Consider the following 22,601-nt stretch of genomic DNA (forward strand, 5'->3'; position numbering starts at 1 on the left):
ATCAGAATTATATCACTTTACAAACATTGATAAGACACGTATGAAACCTACAAATGTAACATACCTGTGGTTTGCAGCAACATACAACGCCAACATTTTATTCTGGCAACTTGTTTGGGATACATGGATATATATATATGTATATTTTATGTCAATGTGTCAATTATAATCAGATTTTTTAAACCGAACACACAATGTTTGTCCATAATCCAACAACATCCAATCCCAAAGTATAAGGATCAGTGGATCAATTTTTAACCTCTCATTCCTTTCAAAGAACTAAAACTTTGCCAGTTAGTTAAATAGCGTCTCAGATGTTGTCTAATGTGGCACATTTGACAGATAGACACAATTTCTTATCTATAGTCCAACCCAAAATATAAAGATAAATGATACACAGAACTGTAAAGAAAAAAAAGAAAAAAAATCAAGTTGGTGTAAATAAAATGTTTCATCCACATTCTATGTATTACTACATTTCATTCTGTATATCATTTTATACATCATTCTGCATTTTTGGTTAAATACTAAACTGCATTTTCTTGTTTCAGTACTTGTACCCAGTAACAAAGTTGTTAATCCAAAAATAACATCTAAAATCAGACTTTGTCTTATTAAACACTGTAAGAGAGGGCACTTAAATAAAAGCAGTCTTTTATTCCACAAGTTTCACAAATCAACTTTTACAACCAGATCGTAGACAGTGAGTGGCTGAGAGAGTAAAAATGAAAATGAAACTTAAAAATGAAATGAAGAAAAAGTGGGAAAAGGTTCATAGACAAATTTGTATTTCCCACCACAATGCCCGAGGACGAGAAAGACACTTAATGGAGCAAATGTTTTTCATTTTAAATGGGATTACCCGCCTTTAAACATTTGTTGGATATTACAAAATGTTGTAGGAGTAGTCTTCATTAACTTCTTAATGTACACATGTATGAGGAGCCTTTGACATATCTTAACATTAGGTAGCACAATTTTCTCACTGGTGATATGTGGTAGAAATTCAAGGTATTGCCATGCATTTGCCAACACATGTACTGTAAGGCTCTTTAAAGTTTTCTTTGCTTCTCTTGTCTGGACAGCCTACCTTTACCTCACTGCAGCACTCTGAGGCCCAGTCGAACAGTATCAACAGGAAAATATGGCATTTAGGAATCAAACCTTCGAAAAACTAACACAGTTTTCTTTCAAACTTCAAACACATCAAGTATATTAAAAGTCTGAAAGATTGTGCAGTCCTTGTAAACAGTCGCATAGGACAGTGCTTTACGGCAAGTGCATTATTTATTTGTGTATGTGCTTTTTGAGTATATGGCGGCAACAAGGTGGAAGAAGGTTGGTTATTGTTTTCCCTGGTGGTCCAAAAAAGCCTTGGAGGCAGAGCAATGTTCTGCTCAACAGTCTCCTGAAACAGGGCAGCACTGCTGGGTAATGCAGCCTGTTCCCTGTATGTTCACAGTTTAATGGTCCACACGTGTCAAACACATCCTGAGAGAACATCTCTCAGTCCACATGGGGACTTATTTAGTTTTTGTCTTTGCCTGGGCAGCTCACCGCTGTGGCTACCGCGCCGTGACCATCCACAGGCCCAGTGCCACGTTGGCTGCCAGCAGGGCGCTGCCCGCCAGCAGCAGGAAGAAACCAATCAGCTCGCGTTTTTGACGCTCTGTTACCACAGTAACCAGCGTGGCCTCCAGCAGGGCGTTCAGCATCCACTGACCGTCAAGAGCGAAGCATGGCACGGAGTTTACTACTGCTAATGCACCAGAGAGGGACACCACATACCTGAGAGAGAGGAGGGTTAAGGATTGTACTACTGTATAAGGTTCATCATCTTACACACTCTCACACTCTCTCTCTCTCTCTCTCACTCACACACACACACACACACACACACACACACACACACACACACACACACATTTCTTGGGCTTTCTATCATGATCTTCATCAGCAGATGGAACTTTTTTTCTGAGCACTTGAGGACTTCTATTCCATGTTGGTTTAAAAAAAATCCATCTGCTGATAAAGATCATGTGATAAGATCTGAAGTCTAGACTAGAATTAAACGCTTCACAGTTGTATGCCTCTGCCAACCATTAAGTCACAGTTTACATCCATGTCTGTCCAGACTCACATGCTTTATGTAGTGAAGACTTGGAAGGAATTTAATAAAAAGGTATTAATTGTATTTTCTGGCAAAACATGAATGCATTACACATATCTTCAATTCGGCAGCACAGGGGATCTAAACAATCAGCACGGTTTCAAGGTGGGCACTCAAGATTAGTATCATCTGCTCAGTATCTGACCAAAGTGTTTATTCGGAATGTTATGATGTCGCAGTGAAGTTGACCTTCGACCTTATGGATATAAAATGTCTTCACTTCATCATTTTATCTGATTAGACTTTTTTGTCATAAGTAGTATATGAATTCCTTACAGCCAAAACCATGTTTTATGAGGTCACAGTGACCTTGACCTTTCACCATCAAATTCTAATCAGTTCATCCTTCAGTCCAAGTGGACGTTTGTGTCAAATTTTAAGAAATTCCCTCAAGGTGTTCTTGAGATATCACATTCACAAGAATGAGACAAATGCTAGGTCATGGTGACTTTGACCGTATATCAAATATTCTGCTCACAAAGATGGGACAGATGGATGGACAGACAGATAAACAGACAGACAAACTAACGGACCACCCAAAAACATAATTCCTTCGGCCACAACCATCGGTGTTAAGGCATATTTTTATTTTTGGAAAATCTTATGAATTCACAGTAAAGTTGATCTTTGAACATTTGAATATGAAATGTCATCTCTTCATATTTTTATCCTTTTAATCGTGTGTGCAAAACTTTGTCATAAATAGTGTATAAATTTTGAGTTATGGCCCAAACCATGTTTTGTGAGGTCACAGTGACCTTGACCTTTGACCAACAAATTCAAATTAGTTCATCATTGAGTCCAAGATGTTTGAGGCAAATTTGAGGAAATTCCCTCAAGGTCTTTTTGAGATATCACATTCAAGAGAATGGGACAGATTAGGTCACAGTGATCTTTGACCATCAAATTCTAATCAGTTATTCATTGAGTCCAAATGGACTAGTGCTATTTAAAGAAACTTTCTGAAGGCGGTTTCGAAATATTTCATTCAGCAGACCGGGACAGATGAAGTAAAAGTGATCTTGACCTTTGACCACCAAAATCTGATCAGTGCACACTTGAGTCTAAGTGGACATTTGTACCAGATTTCAAGAAATTCCCCGAAGACATTGACATATTGCTTTCAGGAGAATGGCCGGATGGATGGACATCCCGAAAACATAACGCCTTCGGCCACAGCTATCGCTGGCATGGAGGCATAAAAACAGCAACAGCACCAACCAACACAAACATGATGCAGCAGAACTGCAGTCAGAATTGTCCACAGCTATTCAATGACGAGTTAAATTCAGCCAGTCACTTTCTGAGCAGCAGCCATTAGACTTGTGAAGCTCATCACGCCTCCTGACTGTGGAGCAAAATGACTAGATGTTAAAATGGGGACTTTTAATCAGTAATAACAGACATTAGACTTTGTTCAGAACTGTTATGCTGTATCACCATTTTGAAGAGCAAAATGTTCATCATTTAGACAGAACAGACGGTGCTTTGTCAGCCAAGGACTTACATTACCCTTCTATCCTTTAAAAAAAAAAGCAACATCATTTGTTTTGTTTTTTTTCTGTGTAAGAGACTTAGACAGAAGAGTAGCATTCACTCTTGGAAAACCAATCCTCACACATCCCTCATCTCATAATGACTCATCTGTCCTTTAAACATGAAAGGATACTTGCAGAAGGTCTCCAAGAAGACAGGCAGATCCAGGTGAAGGAAACCAAAGCGCGGGACAAAGTTAGTCAGACTCACTGGGAAAGACAAAACATGGCAGATGTTACAGTCACGCTGAAGGAATTTATACACACATCATTAAAGAAAGATTTGATCCATTCAACACTTTTGTAAGTGTCTTAAATTGCAGCAGACAAGACAACATGCCGCTTATTCATTGTAAATCACTTAAAGACTGGAGAGGCAGCTCAACACTGTAAACACCAATTAAATGAATATTCCAAATACAAGCTCATGCCTCCTTCAAGGGTGGGGCTTGTTCATCAAAAAAGTAACTTGTTGCAAGTCTGACAGAGAAATTACAAACCTTTATATTATTTGATTTACAAATAAGGAATAATTGAAATTGGATACTTTTATGGTATATTTTTCCTTAGTTAGTTACATCAAAATGTCTGATATGCTTCTGCTTCTACTAATGATTTCCTACATTTCATGAAATAAACATGAAGACAGGAGGTGATCCTGGCAACACAACATACTGTAACCTACCAGCGTACTGAAGGTGCGGCGGATACCCCACAAACAGCATGTGTGCGCTGGGCGGATGTGTGACACGGATGAAGCGAGTCTGGTTCTCCAGAGATGGAGTGACGCAAACGCTGGCGGCGTGGGAGTTTGCGGTGCAGTCATCGTCGGTGCGACACACTTGCGTCCCCGTCACCATCTTACGCACCGGCATGCAGGCGTACTGCAGCCACAGGGTTACAGAAGGGATGCAAATATGAGAAGTACAAGAGAGGTCAGCAGCAAGTGACAGACAAGTTTATTGTAACTTTTCCTGATAAAGTCAGTCTTGTTTTTTGCTTTCTTGTACATGCATCACTGTGTCCTTTGACAGTGTTTGCTCTTATTTTCTTTTTCATACATCTTCATCTATAATAGACCAACGTGAAAGTCTCACTTCTTATACCAATTTATGACAGTGGTTAACTTGTAAAAACAGGTCAGGGTTGCACAAAATGTGTTATATTATGCAGGAACTGCAGCTGGCAGTTGCTCTTTATACAGTGCAGGCACAATGGACTGACGAAAATGCACACAAGAAGGTACACCGCAGCAGAGCTGAAGCATTCTGACCTTATGCTTTAATACTTTTCTTTCAAAGTCCCTTCCATTCTGTTGTTACATTACTATGCTGTGGGTGGAAAGATCACTTCAGGTACAGTTTGTGCAGAGAACTGCTCAGAAAAGCAGCAAATTAAGATTTTTTTTCTTTGTTACATAAAATACCAGGGCTGTTGTGTGACTGGTTGTACAACTAATGAGATCAAAGTCTCCAGTGTTATATCATACCAGCTGAGAAATCGTGAAGAAAAAAGTGGCTAGTGGCCATCAAGAGGGTTTACGTAAATAGAGATGCGAGTGTCAACTAGAACAGATTCTGTTCCCGCAAGTCAAATCACACCGTTGTCTGCTCTTAACATTTTATAACAGGTAAAAATATAAAGCAATTACGTTATTTATAAGTCATAAAATAATGGTATAGTAGTGATACTGAGTCTGCATGTTTGGTCTGAGCATTTATACTTGTGCAGTGGTGTGTCTGTGTCACTCTGCAGTTACACCTCCAAAACACTAGGTGGCAGTGGGGTTTCTGTGAAGTGCAGTTAAGTTTAGTTGATTCAAAACACACATCAAATATGTCTTAATAGCAACAATTTCAATTACAAGTAGACAAATTAGCTTGATGAAACTCGCAGCATTCACAGACAAAGCACTTGTCTTTCCTGGACACACAATTACAACATGCTAATGTATTTAGCACAAGTCTATGGCATTTTACAGTGTATAAATTAGCCTAGCAGCCAGCGGAGACAACAGCAACATTTAACGAAGGTAACGTTCGGCTCCTTTACAACTCACAAGGTTCAACGATAAAACAACTGTCTTATAAACACGTTTTCAAAACAAATATGACATGCTAATGTTATTAGCGCAAGTCTATGGTATTTTACATTGTATAAATGAGCCTAGTGACTACTGAAGATTTCCTCTACTCATATGAAGCCAGGATAAATCACACAGGACATAAGATGCTATTATGGGGTGGGCTTTATTGTCTTCACAATTTATTGTTTCTTATCTTTGAAATTAAAGTAAATAAAAGCTTTGTTTCCACTGAGGGAAATGGTTTCAGCTAACAAAAACAGACAGGAGATCTGCGTTGCCGTGACATGTTGTTACATTTCTGGGAATGTGCACATCAGGCTACAGCGTAGGTTACGAAGTGGGTATGGCGTTGATTCAACGCACAAGTATAAATCCCGCTTTAGTCAGTACTTTGGCTCGATCTGAATCTGCAATGGGAGGCTGCCTGAACGATGTGGAGAGATGGACTCCCTTTCAAGTCTGTTTTTGTCGTGTTCAGATAATAGACACATTTGGGTGATGCTGTAAATGAAATGTTAGATAACAGGGAAATCGGAACCATGACATGTGACTGCAGACATGTGTTGCAGTTTTGGTCTCCGTGTCAGAACCATTACACCCCTAGAATAAAAGGAACTGAAATAAATAAAGGAAAAAATATAAAAATATCCTTGATGTTCTATCTGGGTTGGAAACCTGCTCACATGATGAAGCAGTCACAAAAAGTCCCAGCCTGTGTCTGCTTGTGTGTGTGTGTGTGTGTGTGTGTTTTACCTCTCTCTCTCTGCTGTTCCTGCCCTGTGGTTTTATGTAAGAGAAACAGAGGTCTGTCAGGCTGTTGTTGCTGCAGCAGTCCATCGTTCCATCCAAACGCTTGAAGGCTACAAGAAAAAAAAAAAAAGATAAATGGACGAGAGAGAGACTGATTAGATTTGTGTGTCAGGCTGAAAACTAAAGATGGATGTCACTGAGTTTTGTTTTTTTTTTTTTGTAGTCGGACTCTCGGTTGGTAAATCTACTCCCATAAGATGATTAGACAAGGACAGAGTATCACACACTTTATGACATAACTGAGATTATCACGCTGACTTCTCATATGTCTCCAGGACCTCTGTGTACTCACACAAGCTGACTCGACTGTACAAATTAATAAGCACATTAATACATCGTGCAGCAAAATGCACTGGGGAAACATGATGTTCTAGTAGGTAGGAAGACATTGTGCTGTGATGCTCATGTCACAAGTGTCGGGGCATCCTGAATCTTCAACATCACCAAAATAACAGAGTAGTACATTCAAAAAGCTGAAGATAGCCACAGAGAGGATATAAATTTAGCACATGGTGTGGTGGAGTTTGAAGTTTTATATGATGAATAGATGGAGGGAAGATGGGAAATTCTTTTTTTAACTCTACCCTTTGGTTAAAATGAAATCAGGACTGTAACTAATGCCAGCCTTACACCAAATAACTTTTAAAGTGATTTCACTGTCGCAGACAAATTTCCAATGTCAGTATAAAATCATTAGTTTTAGCTCAGTTGCTGTGCACTCCTGTGATCTCAATCGTCAAAAAATCAAACATGTTTAATATTATCATAAGATTTTAGTCTAGGCTCATGCAAGTAGGGAAGTTTATTGATATGAACATTGTCAACAACCATTAGCTGCAGCACAAAACAGGAAGCAGCAAACTGGGTAGACAGTAAACATGGAGGGGACAAAAAGGGAGGCACACGAACATGAACAAGTCTCAGTTCTCTTGTAAGAGAAACAGAGAGACAGGGTTGGGGAGTGAAAAAGGGTCCCTGATTAATGCTGCGTGTATTTGATCCACCGTCCACAGCTTATTTTAGTGAGAATGTTAATTTTTTTAATCGGATCGCCTCTCATTCCCACGGGCTTCTCCCGTTTAAATAGCAGAGCTAACCAACGAAAGCTGGCAGTGAGTTTAGGCGACCAACTGACCCTTGGCTAAGTCCTGCCCCCAGATGCAGACTGGCCAATCATAACGTAACATCGGGCTGGCTCAGACCAGGGTCCGACAACAACACAGCTGTGCTCCATTGACTCTAATGCAGTCGCTTCAGAATTTCTTCATTTTCAGGCTGGTGTTGTGGATTTGGAGCTAAATGTTGTGCCTGGGGCACGTCGTGTATTAATGATACTCGTTACCTGGAGAGGTTGGAAAAAAATACATGTTTCTTCCCTGTTCCAAAACCAAAACCAAACCCTGAAAAGTGTAGGGTTAGCTAGCTAGCTACTGAGGATATGGCCTACTGAATGTATACACATGTGCTTTTGCTTTATAATGATTGTCACAGTGAAAAAAAGGCCGACCCTGCTGTACAGGAACCAGTGAAGGGAAGCAGGGAAACTTTGCTGATATTCAACCAGCTGTGTGTCATCACAGTGTGTGCAGATGGATGATGTTCGACTTCCCCTGGAGGATCCCTGCCCGTCCAGCAGCAGAGGTCCAGGTGCTGGCAGTGGCACTGGGCGAAGCCAAACAGCGTTCATCTGCACATACTGTGATGACACACAGCTGGTTCAATATTCCATTGATTGTGTTCTGTGGTGATCAGCAGTGATGTGGTGGTTGACTTTTACACTGTGATCTGTAGCCTACTGTTCGGCTTTAGCTTCTAACTATCTTTGTCTTTTTAACCTGTTGTTGCTGCCAAGTCAGTTTGACATCCTGGATATATCCTCCAAACACAGACTGTAGGCCCCTCTGTCTGCTTCTCTCTGGAATCACGGTTTCATTTTTCCAAACATATGATATTTCTTCAGAGAGTGCAGTTAGTTACAGCATGGGCTCTATGCTTACTCTGACACCTTGACGGACCATTGCAAAGGGGCGGGGCTTAGCAAAAGATAAATTCCCAAATGTTAAATTTGTACACAAACACAATTTATATTGATGCCAAACTGACAAGAATACTGTCTTGTGCTTCAAATAGTGAGCCTGCAAGATCCCCAGTCTTTGCAAAATCTTACAGTCTGTAACTGAAAATTTTTCAGTCTTTAGTTGTGAGATGGTGTCAGACTTTACGCTTTTAAGTTATTTTTTATTATTGATTAATTGTTTGCTGTATATAATATTAACAAAAAGAGTAAAAAATGCCTTAGAGCCTCAAAATATTACAATGACTGGTATACATGACAAAGAAAAACAGCAAATCCTCGCATTTGAGAAGATGGAAGCAGAGTAGCAGAGTTAGAATGATTGACAGATGATCAAAATTTTTGCAGATAATACAAACAAACTGACGTGATTGCAAAAAAAAAAAAAACATACTTTAAAGCAGGAGATATAATATTTGGTTACATTTTTTTTTACAGTAAATTTTTAATGAACGAATCAATTTAATTGAGTCTTTAATGAATTAATGAACTGATCATAATTAAACAGTAAATAAGTCTGTACTCCAGTGGCACACTGCTGACTCTTTATTGAGTTACACTAACAAAATGACAAATGGGCTTCTTCCGTCAAACAGCCAGGTTTCATTTCACTATTACTTTGAAAGGACTCTTATTTATACTTGTTTACTATCTCCACGGCACACTCACCTCGCCCGTGAGCCCAGCTGGGCTGCAGGCTGGCGGCGGGGACACAGTATCCAGTCTGTGGGGTATGAGAGAGGTGAGACAGGCAGCTGCTCCAGTCCTCTACTCCCCACACTGGACAGTCCTCCAGCCTCGTCACTATGTCCCCGACTGAAAGACCCCGGGGACCGTCAGCTGCAGAGCCCTGGTCCAAAGACACAGGCAGGAATATAAAAACTGGTTCAAATGGCTAAAGGTCACAAAAGCATACTTTGATGGTTTGATGTCTGCAGTGGGAAAATCCGGGTGGGGACATGGATGACAAAACACTTTCCCCTGCCAACTGCTGCCATAGAGACCGACAGACTTAACACCAAAGTACTTCAGCTGCCAACTGTGGCTGTGTGAATTACTGACTGTGTGAATGTGCAGAGGGCAATAATGTGAAAAATAACTCTGCCAACAAAAATAAAGGTTATTAATAACTGTGACACTGGAAAACATGCTATAGTGAAGCAGTAACTTTAGTTCTGACACACAAGTGAAAATGTTCCTCACAGTATAACTAGTGTATGTAATGTACTAGGAAAGATATCTAAATCAAAATAAATAAAACACTGACGCTTCTCTCCTGGCATTGATCAAGCCTTTAAAAACTCATCTCTGTTCATCAGAAGAACATATTTCAGGGTTCCCACACTATCATAGACATCAAATTCAAGGACCTTTAAAGGACTTTGCAGGCCCATTTCCAAGACAGCATAGTTTGAGACATGGCTCAAGGTTAATTACAGCTACAACACTGAGAATTTTTATAATGAGATGTAGCAGGCTTTACAGAAGCTCACAGACAATTAAAAAGAGAGAGAGGCTTAAATGTGTCGTCTCAGTTGTGCCGTGTTACAGCGATGGCAGAAAATATCAAAACAACTTCAACTGTTGCATAAAATAAATAAATTCTAGCACTTTCAATAACCCTAAATCTGTTTTTTTAATGTTCAAAGCCTTGATTTTTTCCCCCTCATATTCACAAACATAAAACAATTTCAAGAACCCGTAGGTACCATCATCTCTTCTTGACTTAAAAAGGTTTAGATGTTACTCTACACCTTTGCCTCACTTATTATGTGAGGATCTATGAATAAGTCCAGCCCCTTGCCCCTCCCCTGCTGCTCAAGCATACCTGCTTAGCTTTGAACCCTGCTCATCAAATAAATACACTCCTGCCTGTCTTGTGTTTTACAGCACTTTAGAAACATAGCAGTGACAGATAACGTGAGCCTTCAGCTTGACTACATGACCAAAAAGCTCAAACTATGTGTTTTTTATGTTAGAATAATGTCAGAAAATGGTGGAAAACCTGTTTTTAGCTTAGCTTTTGAAATACCGATACATGACTACACGGGATGTTGGCTTTACAAAGACAGACTTTGACCTTGGCTAAGATCACATTTAAGGTAAGACTTCAGATAGATGTCTAAGATATCTGTTGCACATAGCTATCTCGTTTTTGACAATCTAATGTGCCATGAATTCTAAATAAATGAGACTTTTCCTATGTGAAAAACATGGTGGGAAATGTCACTTCAGTTCTAAGGACATTTTACTGGGAAGTTCAGCAAAGGCTGTAACAATGCAAAAAAAATGACCATCAGCATCTCAAATCTCAATCTCAATCTCAATCTCAACTTTGTGCAGAGTGGCTATTAACATTTTAGTCTAAAAATAAGTCAGCCTTTATTTTTGTGAGGCTGACTAACAGGCATTTGACTCATCTACGACTAAAAATATGCCGAACAATACAGAACAATCTAAAATGTCTTTGAAAAAAATGACCCAGGCTTCTCCTAATGATATAGAAAGCTCCACCCTGCAAGTTGACAGGATTAGTTCCTTAGTGACATCACAAACCCTGGCTGTCTAAATCTGTGTTTTATCATTGGCAAACCGCAGTTCCAAGGTTGAAATGCTCAGCCATGGTGTCAACTACTTATTTTGCTCATGATATGCCTCATAACATTAAAAAAACATACCATCTGGACTTGTTAAAGGTTAAAAACTTGATTTTCACTGCACTGACCTGGACGACCTCTGTGACCAACGCCCCGCCGCCGGTGGAGTACATGGGAAACAGGAGGAGAGGCAACAGGAAGAGAAAGGCTAATGCTGCCACGCAGAGAACAAAGTTGTGCCACACTCCTAAAGAAAGAAAACAGAAACATTTATTTTAATTTCACTTTTAAATTTCAGTTAATGAAAGATTATTATTCCTAGAATGTAAAAAGGACCATGCAAAGAATTTTAACTTTTAAAATATAACCTTGAAAATTGTAAAGACTATGAACCTGAACCCTCCAATATGAAGCTACTGAGAAGCAAAGAGTAACATCAGGATTGTATTCGACAGTCTGGATACTACATGCTGTCACAAGCACGTAGTATGTAGTACAACATACTACATGCTACATGCTGTCACAAGCGTTTTGCATGTTCTCCACATATTTTCAGGCTGGAGGATGTCGTGGCAAACCTGTAACCACTGCTCACCAAAAATAACTTAACTATACCATCTTAATTATGCAAGAAGACAGTCAGTCTCCCAAAACCACACGAGGAAACGTTTCATTGCTTGATGAGGTCAAGGCACAATATTTAGATCTTATTTCCTGAAACATGCAAAACCATTATTTAACACGGTGACAGCAGCATCAAGCACCAAGCTACGCAAAGTCTCTGGAAAGGAGGAGATTAATAGCTGAAGACAGTTTGAGGAAATTTGTTTCTCTGGGGGGGAAAAATCCCAGACTGCTTTACATGATTTTAATTTCAGGCCTAAAGGGCGCAATTATATTTCCCATATTGACTTTATACAGTAAACAAACTATTAAAGTTGCATCACCTATCGCTACAGGAATAAATAATAAACACGTTATGAGAAAGAACCCTCCTGCGTACAGAGAGATCTCCGCTGTGGAGCGAGAGGGAGAGACAGAAAAATAAACACAGCATGCCGTTATGTCACCACTCCCCTGATGGGAATTATGGCATCCTCCTCTCTCTGCCTTTCTGCTTTGTCATATGACTTGATTGGATGTCTCAGTTTGGTGCCTGCAGTCACCACCCGAGTTATTTTCTTGTCACATTTAACAGAGGAAAAGCCTGGAGGAATTTGGATCTGGTTTAAGATACAGATGGTTTTACCGAAGCTCTTCGCTGCCCTCTAAAGGCTCCACACAGCACAGAGGAAGCAGCATTTAGTGATGTTTATTAGAGTCATGCTCTTACACACTGACGGACTCATCTGCAGGGAGTTAAGAGTCACCTATGTGTTCCCATCACAGCGGGATCACAGTGGGATGGGAACAGATAAGATGTTACTGAAACCGATGCCCTTATCGATTCTGCTAATCTGTCAAATTGTTTATTGATTCTCTTGTTTACTCCTGGTCAATTTTCTGTGTGGAAAAAAAGTAGGCTTTCACAGGTTTTTCAGCTTCAACACAACCGTTTTATTATCTCATCATCTGAAATGAATGAAATGAGAGACTATTTCTACGGAATTCGTTTTCATTTTAGTTTTCAAAGTCAAAGAAATCAAAATCTGCTAACCCTGCCGGCGTGGCACTAATGTTATTACATTTGGCTATTTACCCTCAGTAACAGACATGCTGCTCAGTTGGGAACAGGGATCCTCCTATTGTCTAATCTCCAAGATTTTTAAACAGGAGGAAGTTAGACTAGTTGAAAAGCCTAAAATTAAGAAAATACGAACTAAAAACTGCCAAAATTAAGAACATTTTATTCTATGAGGTAAAGCGTTATCTGAAAAAATATAATGTATATTATATGAGCCATTTGAAATGGTTAATCACATTTTTAATAACAAAATCATATTTCAAATACTGCTGAAATATGTGGCACTTTGGACTGTTTCATCCTTTCTGCCGTCACTCCTTCTTTCAAGTTTCCAGCAGAGTGGAAACATGAGTTTAACGTCCCTGTTAAAGTCAGAACTGTCAGGAAAAATATGCTGGCACTGATAGCAGAAAGTAGAAAGTAAAAAGCTTGAAGACATGTGGTTGTGACAGATTGGACAATTTGCAACCAGTTCTCAACTCAAACTGGTTCGTGATTCCCATCCCTACTGACCAAATCATCCTGACATCCATTTCCCTGTTTGTTTCCCAATGCTTCAAATATGGATGTTGCTGCAAAGAAGCATATTCTAAAATGTGGATGCTTGACAGACATCTTCAACCCGGCAGCACAGAAGATCTATACAATCAGCTCAGCCTCAAGATGGGCACAAAAGATTAGTGTCACCAATTTAGTATCTGACCAAATGTCTCCCCTTCTGTTCCTGAGATATGACACTGAATAATGGCCAGAAAAGTGTTTTTTTCCCCTATTGTCCTAATTAGCTTATGAATTCTTGAGTTATGGCCAAAAACCTGTTTTGTGAGGTCACTGTGACCTTTCACATTTGACCACCAAATTCTAAGCAGTTCATCGTTGAGTCCAGGCAGACGTTTGTGCCAAATTTGAGGAAACTCCCTCAAAGCCTTGAGATATTGCATTCACAAGAATGAGACAGACACAAGGTCACAGTAACCTTGACCTTTGACTACCAAAATCCAATCAGGTTGACATTTGTGCCAAATTTATATGCAGTACAACACTAGTATGCTTGCTAACATTAGCCTCAAGGGCTAGATTGTTTGACATTGCTTGGCAACACCGTCAGCCAGTCTGTACTGACGTAATCATAATCATCCAGATTTTAAATCCTAAATATCAAACATGCTTGAAATTATCAGGGTCCCAGACCTGATTTCTCCTCCAATTTGTGGGGAGGGTTAAATCGGGGATAAATCAGCCCAAAACTCCTGTAGTCTGAACCCAGCTTTCCAGCATATTTTTGTAATGAACAATGATTATATAATATATTATCCAAAGTGAGAAATTCATTTTTCATACAGGGCATCTTTTGCCTTTTAATTTGATTTTTTGCAGCATTTTGTGACCTGTCAGGGTTAATTTTACAACACCAAACCTTAGCAAATAAACCCAAAATTTGAATCTCTGTGATCAGCATTTTTTTCTGCTGCTTCAAACTGCCCTCTTGACTCTTGACTCAAATTAAAACTGGTCACATTCTTCTTGACCAGACTGCACTGAAAATAATCAGTCTCTAACAGGCTCGTACGGTGGCCTGTAGAAGACATAAGTCGCATTCATGCGTGAATAACTGCCTGCTCTGCCAATCAATTCATTAAAATCTAATTTCCTTAATTGCAGAGTGAAATGATTTGATGTGCAGCAGCTGTCTGGTGTTCAGAAATAAATGACCTCAGGATGACCTTCTCTGGCAAAACAGAAATGAGTATTTAATAAAATGCTTGTAATAATTGTGATTAATAGCTGTGATCACCTTAGCTGGCAAAATGATCATCTGTGCCACAAGGAGGGATCAAAACACGTCTGGTTAAAAAGTCTTACCGGCACAGAAGATCCGGAGCTGCTGAGTGGGTGATATGATGTTGAGGTGTGTGGTGAAGAGGTCCACAAACGCTCCGGGATACACCACGAACACAAACATGCCAAAGCCGTTTACTCGCACTTGCTCCCTAGAAAAATGATACACATTAAAAGAGGTCAAGAAGAGGAGGACAACACATTAAAGTCTCAGAAAATGTCTTACTAAAATTGATGGGATCCTGGATGAACACACTATTTTCTCTCAAATTTAGAGCAGAATTTCAAAATCAGGGTGCTCGATATAGCCAAAATACTCTGGTACAGTACATGTAATATTATATTGTGGTATCACTAAACCATGATACAGTAAATCTTCTGTAAATTCAATAAAGATATAGCTTAAAAACTAGGGGTGAGTGAAAAAAATCAATACAACATAATACTGCAATATTTTTGTGTGGCAATATTGTATTGTTACACCGCAACAAGTGTTATCGGATCCTCAAGCAAGAATCTATGGAAAAGGGGCGCTGCCTATTCACCATACTATGGACCGCAAGTATTTAAGCCCAGGAGGTCTTGTTTAAGTGGGCTCACTGCATACTGTGGCTCGATGATGTCACATAATATGCTACAATGACTTCTTTCACCAGTAGCTTAGCTTTTACAATTTTTGTTGTTGTTGTTGTTGTTGTTGTTGTTATTTTGTTTCTTGAAACAAATACCGTCATAACCCATATACCCCAGCAAAATGTCAGGAAGGTATGAAGGTATGAGGAAACAGATACCTTCCAAGCCTAGCTGCCAACACATATAACATGAATAATAAACATGTTAGTGTGCAACTTTGTTGTCAATGAATATTTAATGTTTTAGAGAGATTCAAAGCCACATTTTTAAGCATTTTAAGCACCTAACTTATCAGATGATGAAAGATGAAGGTCCAGGCAAGTGCAGAATAAAGCACTAACATAAGGGACAGAATAACGCTGAACCAGGTTAAAACAATATCATCATTTATACATCTTCAATTAAATAGAAAATATCTAAGACTCTTTAACTCCCTTGTGCATTCACATAAACCCTCACTAGTCACCTCCCCTTTTTCTGTCTTTATAACCATTGGATGATCTTCTCTCTGCCAGTTGACATGGTAACAGATTTGTGTTTGGGAAACGTGTGTGTTGTACCTCAATGCTGCCACAGCGTGGCCCAACTCATGTATGATTCCGCTGAGCAGCAGGGCGATGAAGAAGTAGGCCAGCTGACTGGTGGGCAGATTGACACCAGGGACCTGAAGACACGCCCGAAACCAAAAAAAGAAAGGCAACACACAACTGTGACTGATACAGAAATACATCATGAACTCCAACAGTCATCCTCAGGCTGACAAATCAACCTGTTTCAAGAATTTTGGGCCTCTTTGATCTTATTATATTGGCATTTTAATTCTTGTAGGAGGAAATGTAAACTATGATACAATATATCTGGCACATACACATAACTTTTATATTACCAAGATATTAAAATCTTCATCCACACTCGTTTTTTGTTTTGCTGAAGCTGTGGTTTTATGTGTGGTCTGCATTTTCCTCTTCCGCTGGCTGTGTGGTGCATTTTCTGCCACTCCAGCCTGAATGCCTGTTTATAAATGGCCAACTAAGAGCTTCCCATTAATCACCTACGTACAGTGGTCCACTGGGAATAGCGCTCACATTAATGCACGGCGATTTGACACCTCAATGAATAAGAGGTGAACAGGGGAAAAATGCAAAATAAGAGCCCTGCCTTTAAATGGGGGCATCTTTCTCCCCCCTCATATAAATATCTCAGGCTCTGTGTGAACTTTCAAGGACATTTGTGCTCTGAACTCCAGTTAATCTCTGACCCTGTGCACTGACAAGACAGTCACAATATTTACAAGTCTAACCAGCTCGGTGTGTACGTACCACCACCTGCAGTGCCTGCTGACCTCCTATCCGAGGGTTGTCTGTGGTCATCTGAGCGAGCGTCTGCTGCAGCGTCTTTATCAGCAGCACCACAGAGCCCAGCATGGCCACTATACCAAACACCATACCGCTGTTGAACCTGCCAGAGATCAAATTGATATAATAGAGCAATCATTTAAATTTGGCCAGACCCTATAAATGTGATCATTTTATCTGAAAACAACCCAAAAGTTTGCAAAAAAAAACCCAAAAAACAAACAAACTGCACAGTACAAAAGATATATCAACATTTTGGAGGACCGGCCCACTTGTCCATTAAGCGATGAGAAGAGATGAACAAAAATCATCACAGCGGCACTTCAGCATCATTTTGTTGAGAGGTAGTGATAGCTGGCCACTAACAATATGTCATTAGTGAGAAAATGAAAGTTTTCAGTAACCCTACATGATACTTCAACAAGTGTTGTAGTTTTAACAGTGGTATTTCCTTTATGGCTAAGCTAGGTGCTCATCAAATAGTGCCCATACAGATACTTTAACACTCATATTGGTTTTGGAATGATATTTATATTATGCATTTAATTTCAAAACAGAGAGCCTTTTTTATTCTCTACTTACACTAAAATAATTAAATAAAAATTATAGGTCAGTCACTAGCCACCTACAATCAATATGCTATTTATTATCTCCTCAATGCATAAGCTTGAAAGGGATCATGCATTGGGTCGTGTGTGTGAGAGTGTGAGAAGTACTATTGGACCAATCATCCTAATGTTTTGGGCGTACTTTTATGACTGTTTACTCATGGAGCTCTTGTAGCTGTGGTGATTCACAACAGTTGAAATGGTTGAAATTGTTGAAATTTATTGACTGTTTTATACTGCTATTGATTGCTGCCTCCTCGTAAGTGCCCAGTAGGGGCCATAAATGTTCCAAAAACCAGCTCAGCTAAAAACAAGCCTCTCCTAGTCTGTTTCAGGCCACATTTTGGTCTTCGTCGTGGCTCAAAAACTGACATCCATAGTAAAGTTTGGTCCTACTTTGAACTGGAGCAGATTAATTCCATATGCGATATGTAATGACCCACTAAAGTTAGGCATGATAGATGTGAAAAAAGCCCTGTTTCGTTTTCTTCACCGCCAAATTGACTGTACAGGAGCTGGGAGGGACATTTCCAGTGGGTGCAGCTGCCCAGAGTGGCAGCGATCAGCTCCAGTGACCACCTTGCAGAGATCTGCACCATACAGAGTGTACTTTTCTAGTTTTGCGTCTTTAGGTGTTTTTCATTTTGTTTGTATTTAAGTGTTTTTCTATTTCATTGATTGAAAATTGTTGTATATATTTAAGATTTTTAATTTAAAGGGAAATTTCAGTTTATTTCAACCCGTCTCCTATCGTCCTAAATTTGTTTCAAGTGACTAGTGACATAAAAATAATAGTTAGCATGTTAGCCGTTAGCCTAGATACAGCCGGGGCGCATAGTAGTGTCAGACCTGTTAAAACGTAAGTGAACGGGCATGCTTCAAGTGCAAAGTTAGTCCACTAAACAAGCTTTTTTTCCACAAAGACCGCCTCATATCGTTAGGATAAATGTCAGAGAACATATAGAAAACGACATGTAAACATGTTGACTTACCTTACCGGTGTGCTGCCATGTTTGTTTGCCATTTAGCACTGCTTTCCAAAGCACGGTCAAAATCTCGCGAGAACAAGCAGCGATCTCATAGTGTGCCTGAACAAGCAGCAACAGCTGGAAGGCAGAACCAGACCGTAGCCTGAAAAGTTCATTCATTTATTTTATGAAAGATTTATAGAATAATGGCTGAATTTTTGCCAGACTTCACCTTTGTGGAGGAGGAATTTGATTTTGCAGAGTTTGATGGCCGCCCTTATTTATTTGAGCCAGAATACACTGACGAAGAGCTTCGTGAAATTGAAGAACGGAGGAGGAGGAGGAGGAGGAGAGAGAGAGGCGCAACAGGCAGAGGACGAGAGAGGAGGAATGGCTGCTGCAAGGCTGCGTAGCTCTGGAGATTGGTGGTGTACCTGTGGATGCTGTGCCCCAGTGCCCACAGAAGAGGAATGCCTCTGTTGCAAGGAATGGGACCGGTTGCAGCCTTATTTTCAAGGTCTGAATGTGACCAAGGACGAGACACCTCCACCTGGAGTAGTATCCAGCTGGGCTTTATCTAGAGCTGGCAAGATATATTTCGGCCGCGCTTTGGAAAGCAGAGCTAAATCGTAAACAAACATGGCACCACACCAGTAAGGTAAGACAACACGTTTACATGTCATTTTCTATATGTTCTCTGACATTTATCCTAACGATATGAGGCGGTCTTTGTGGAAAAAAAGCTTGTTTAGTGGACTAACTTTGCACTTGAAGGTTGCCCGTTCACTTATGTTTTAACAGGTCTGACGCTACTATGCGCCCTGGCTGTATCTAGGCTAACGGCTAACATGCTAACTATTTTTATGTCACTAGTCACTTGAAACAAATTTAGGACGACAGAAGACAGGTTGAAATAAACCGAAATTTCGCTTTAAGAGGAGCACTGTATGAGCCAAAAGCTTCTTGACCTCTCACGTCAGATTTGTTTCCCATTCTATTTAAATTCTGTTTGAGTAAGTGTAATAAAAAATAAAATGTGCATTAAACTAAAGCATTAATAATCAATGAGTTCAAGTGGGCCACTTGGGAAATCTTCCAAAAAATTGGAGTTTATGTTTAAGAGCTGGAACATGGACGCCTGAACCAGGAGAGTACAGAAATGATGCAGGATCAGTTCAGGTTAGTTGTAGTTCATTTATTAAGTATAAGTACTCACCACAGGTATTGGGCTCGGTGGTTGATGCGGGCACAATATGCAAACAGGCGGTTGAACATGGTGGTTTGCCATCTCACGTGGAAAGGAGACAACATCAACCCCCGACTCGCCAACCATGACTCGTAGCTGATCCGATGTGTCACTGACGACTGTGGGAGTCAATGGAAAACAAGGGAAAGTTAACTACGAGTGCAATAACCAAATCATTACAGTCCTGAAGTTGAGTGTGATGAGTTGTGTGATTAGAGTCTGACCGATACTGAAGTTTGAAGACGTCTGTTAATGACATATTCATTTTTAAATTCAGACACATATTTTTTTTTCAAGATCCCGTAAATTTGTTTGTTTGCTCATTTGTGAATAATACATTTCATAACCATGACATAAGTCTTAATGAAATGTGGTACAGGCATGACAGAGGAGAGAAATAACACTCAGCTTGACTTAATTAGGAATGAAATTGAATAATTTGCATAAATTAATAATTTACATTTTTTTATGATTTGCTCATTCAAATTTCATTTTAGAAAAATGAAATTTGGCTCAAATAATAAGCAAATTCATTATCAGAAATGAGCACTGTTGATAATAAATAACAAATAATAATAAATAATATTCTCTAAATAAAACTCTCTCACCAAAATATGTTTTAACATCCAAATTAAAATCAGCCCAAAACCTGTCACATGTGCACACTGAGCAAACAGATGTTTAAGAGTTCCACCACATAATTACAGAAAGAGCATTAGTCCTCTATACTAGGAATAAACTTACAAATAATAGATTTATCAGGTAATATCTATCTACACCGATCAGCCACAACATAAAAAACACTGACAGGTGAAGTGAATAACATTGATCATCTTGTTACAAAGCATTGTTCTGTTGGGAGGACTTGGGTTGTGGTATTCATGTGGATGCCACCTGACATCTTTCTTTCTTCCATCAATCCTTCCATCTGTCCTTCCTTCCTTCCCACGCCAGGTCGTGGTATACCCAAACCACCTCAACTGATCCCTTTTAATGAATAAGGAGCAGCGGCTCTACTCCGAGCTCCCACCGGATGTTGGAGCTACTTGCCTTATCTCTTAGGCTGAGTCCAGCCACCCCAGGAAAAAAACTAATTTCAGCTACTTGTATCTGCAATCTCATTTTTTTGGTCACTACCCAGAGCTCATGACCATAGGTTAGGGTTGGGGTGTAGATGGACCAGTAAATCAAAAGCTCTGCCTTCCAGCTCAGCTCCCTCTTCACCACGATGGTTCAGTATATCACTGCACATCACTGCAGACACCACACCTATCCAACTCGTGCTCCATTTTACCCTCGCTCGTGTACAAGACCCCAAGATACTTGAACGCCCTCACTTGAGGCAGTAACTGTCTCCCAACCCAGAGGATTCAAGAACCTTGCCCACTGCCCGCAGGGACAGGAACTGGGGTTAAGTGCTGTTTTGTGACGGGCAGTAGGCAGGAACGGGGCCCTAGTGTGCTGATCCCTGGCGTCACAGGCTAGCTGACATGTTCCAACTATCCAAACACCATTACAGACCAAGTACACTCCCTCACAGCTGCTGGGGAAGGAACTCCCCGATGGCAGCTTCCTCCACAGCGGGACAATGCTCTATTACACACTGCAATAACTGCTCAGGAATAGCTCAAGGACTTGAAATAGCCTTGATCCCAATCCGATTGAGCATCTGTAGGATGTACTAGTACCCCACCTCACAACTCACTGGACTCCAAATACCTGTCGCCACTGCTTCAGTGCCAGACACCACAGGAGACGCCTAGAGGTCCTGTGTCCATGCCTCAACAAATCAGAGCCCAGTTAAATTTGAGGAGGCCCAACCGTGGACTGGGGGTACCTCTGGGGTACCGGCACGTCCCCTTTCCCTGTTCCTGAACACTTTTTGTGGTGTAGTGGTGCGGTGCATTGTCCTGCAGAGGGGGGACTGCCATTGGGTGGTGATGTTGCCATGAGGGGGTGTACCTAGTCTGTAACAGTGTTTGGATGGGTGGAGAGTGTCAAGATGCTTCCACATGAATACCAGCACCCAAGTTTTCCCATGTATTTGACATAACTTTTGTCAGCTTATGTCATGTGTTGTCCAAAGTAATTTCTTTAAAAGCTAAATCAAGTGACATGTGTTAACTGCATTGCTGTACACTAGAAGACATTAAGTTTTCTTATTGCATGCACGTGTCGCCTAGAGATAATAATGATGAACAGAACCATAATAACAGCAGGAAACAGTTTCTCTGAGTGAGGAAAGAGTGGGAGTTACAGCCATAACATGTCGTGAGGCTGCTAACGTCCACTGTGAATAGTACTGGCTGATGAACCAGCCTTATATCTGCTCGTATGTTATCTGACATCGTACTTAACACCTAAAGCAAGACTATATATTCACCTTCAGCAGTGTGTCGGCGAGGTAGACCGCACACCAGGCTGCCATCACAAACACCAACAGAGGCACAGGGATCATGGTGCATCAGACGACTCTCCGCGGACACAATGAAGCAAACTGCGCTGTCTCCATCACTCCGTCCGCCCGCTCCTCATCCCGCAGCTAGCCGCGGTTACACATGTTCAATATAACATAAAACATCTAACATTTTAGCTTAAATACGAACAAAATATGGGTTTGTATCAGGGATGCTCTGAATGGAAAGGTCCGTCAGCATAGCACTGTGCGACACACTTCCGGGTGACTCTTCTTCGTCTTCTTCTTTTTTGTAAGCTGAACCAACCATAGCACTACCGCCACCAAGTGTTGAACTGGAGAACTTCCCTTCGAAAAAAAAAAGGAAAATACTTCCTAGGCTGATTTTAATTTAGTTTTCTTTAACAGTTAAATAAGGTGATAATTATTAAACTACATTGTCCATATATGCCACGCATCACAGTTTGTGCTTATGCTTTCCCATTTTATAAATAAAAATTCTCAGTGGTGAATGAAATACCTGAATGCTACACTTGAGTAAAAACATAGAGGTTACAATATATTTGTGAGTGTAAGCTCT

General features: G+C 40.2%; 1 protein-coding gene across 1 annotated transcript; it reads right to left on the reverse strand.

Moving 5' to 3' along the window:
• Positions 1-637: 637 nt before the first annotated feature.
• mbtps2 (membrane-bound transcription factor peptidase, site 2) lies at positions 638-22,287 on the reverse strand. The gene is made up of 11 exons (XM_049565714.1): positions 21,989-22,287; positions 19,576-19,724; positions 16,748-16,886; positions 15,989-16,092; positions 14,820-14,947; positions 11,401-11,519; positions 9,345-9,525; positions 6,545-6,651; positions 4,391-4,589; positions 3,840-3,915; positions 638-1,788 (listed from the first exon to the last, which is right to left on the reverse strand). Exons 1-11 carry the CDS (start codon positions 22,061-22,063, stop codon positions 1,566-1,568), a joined length of 1,500 nt encoding a protein of 499 aa, XP_049421671.1. The 5' UTR covers positions 22,064-22,287; the 3' UTR covers positions 638-1,565.
• Between the last annotated feature and the right edge of the window lie 314 nt (positions 22,288-22,601).

Source organism: Epinephelus fuscoguttatus, linkage group LG21 (genome assembly GCF_011397635.1).
Source record: "Epinephelus fuscoguttatus linkage group LG21, E.fuscoguttatus.final_Chr_v1".
Classification (NCBI taxonomy): Eukaryota; Metazoa; Chordata; class Actinopteri; order Perciformes; family Serranidae; genus Epinephelus; species Epinephelus fuscoguttatus.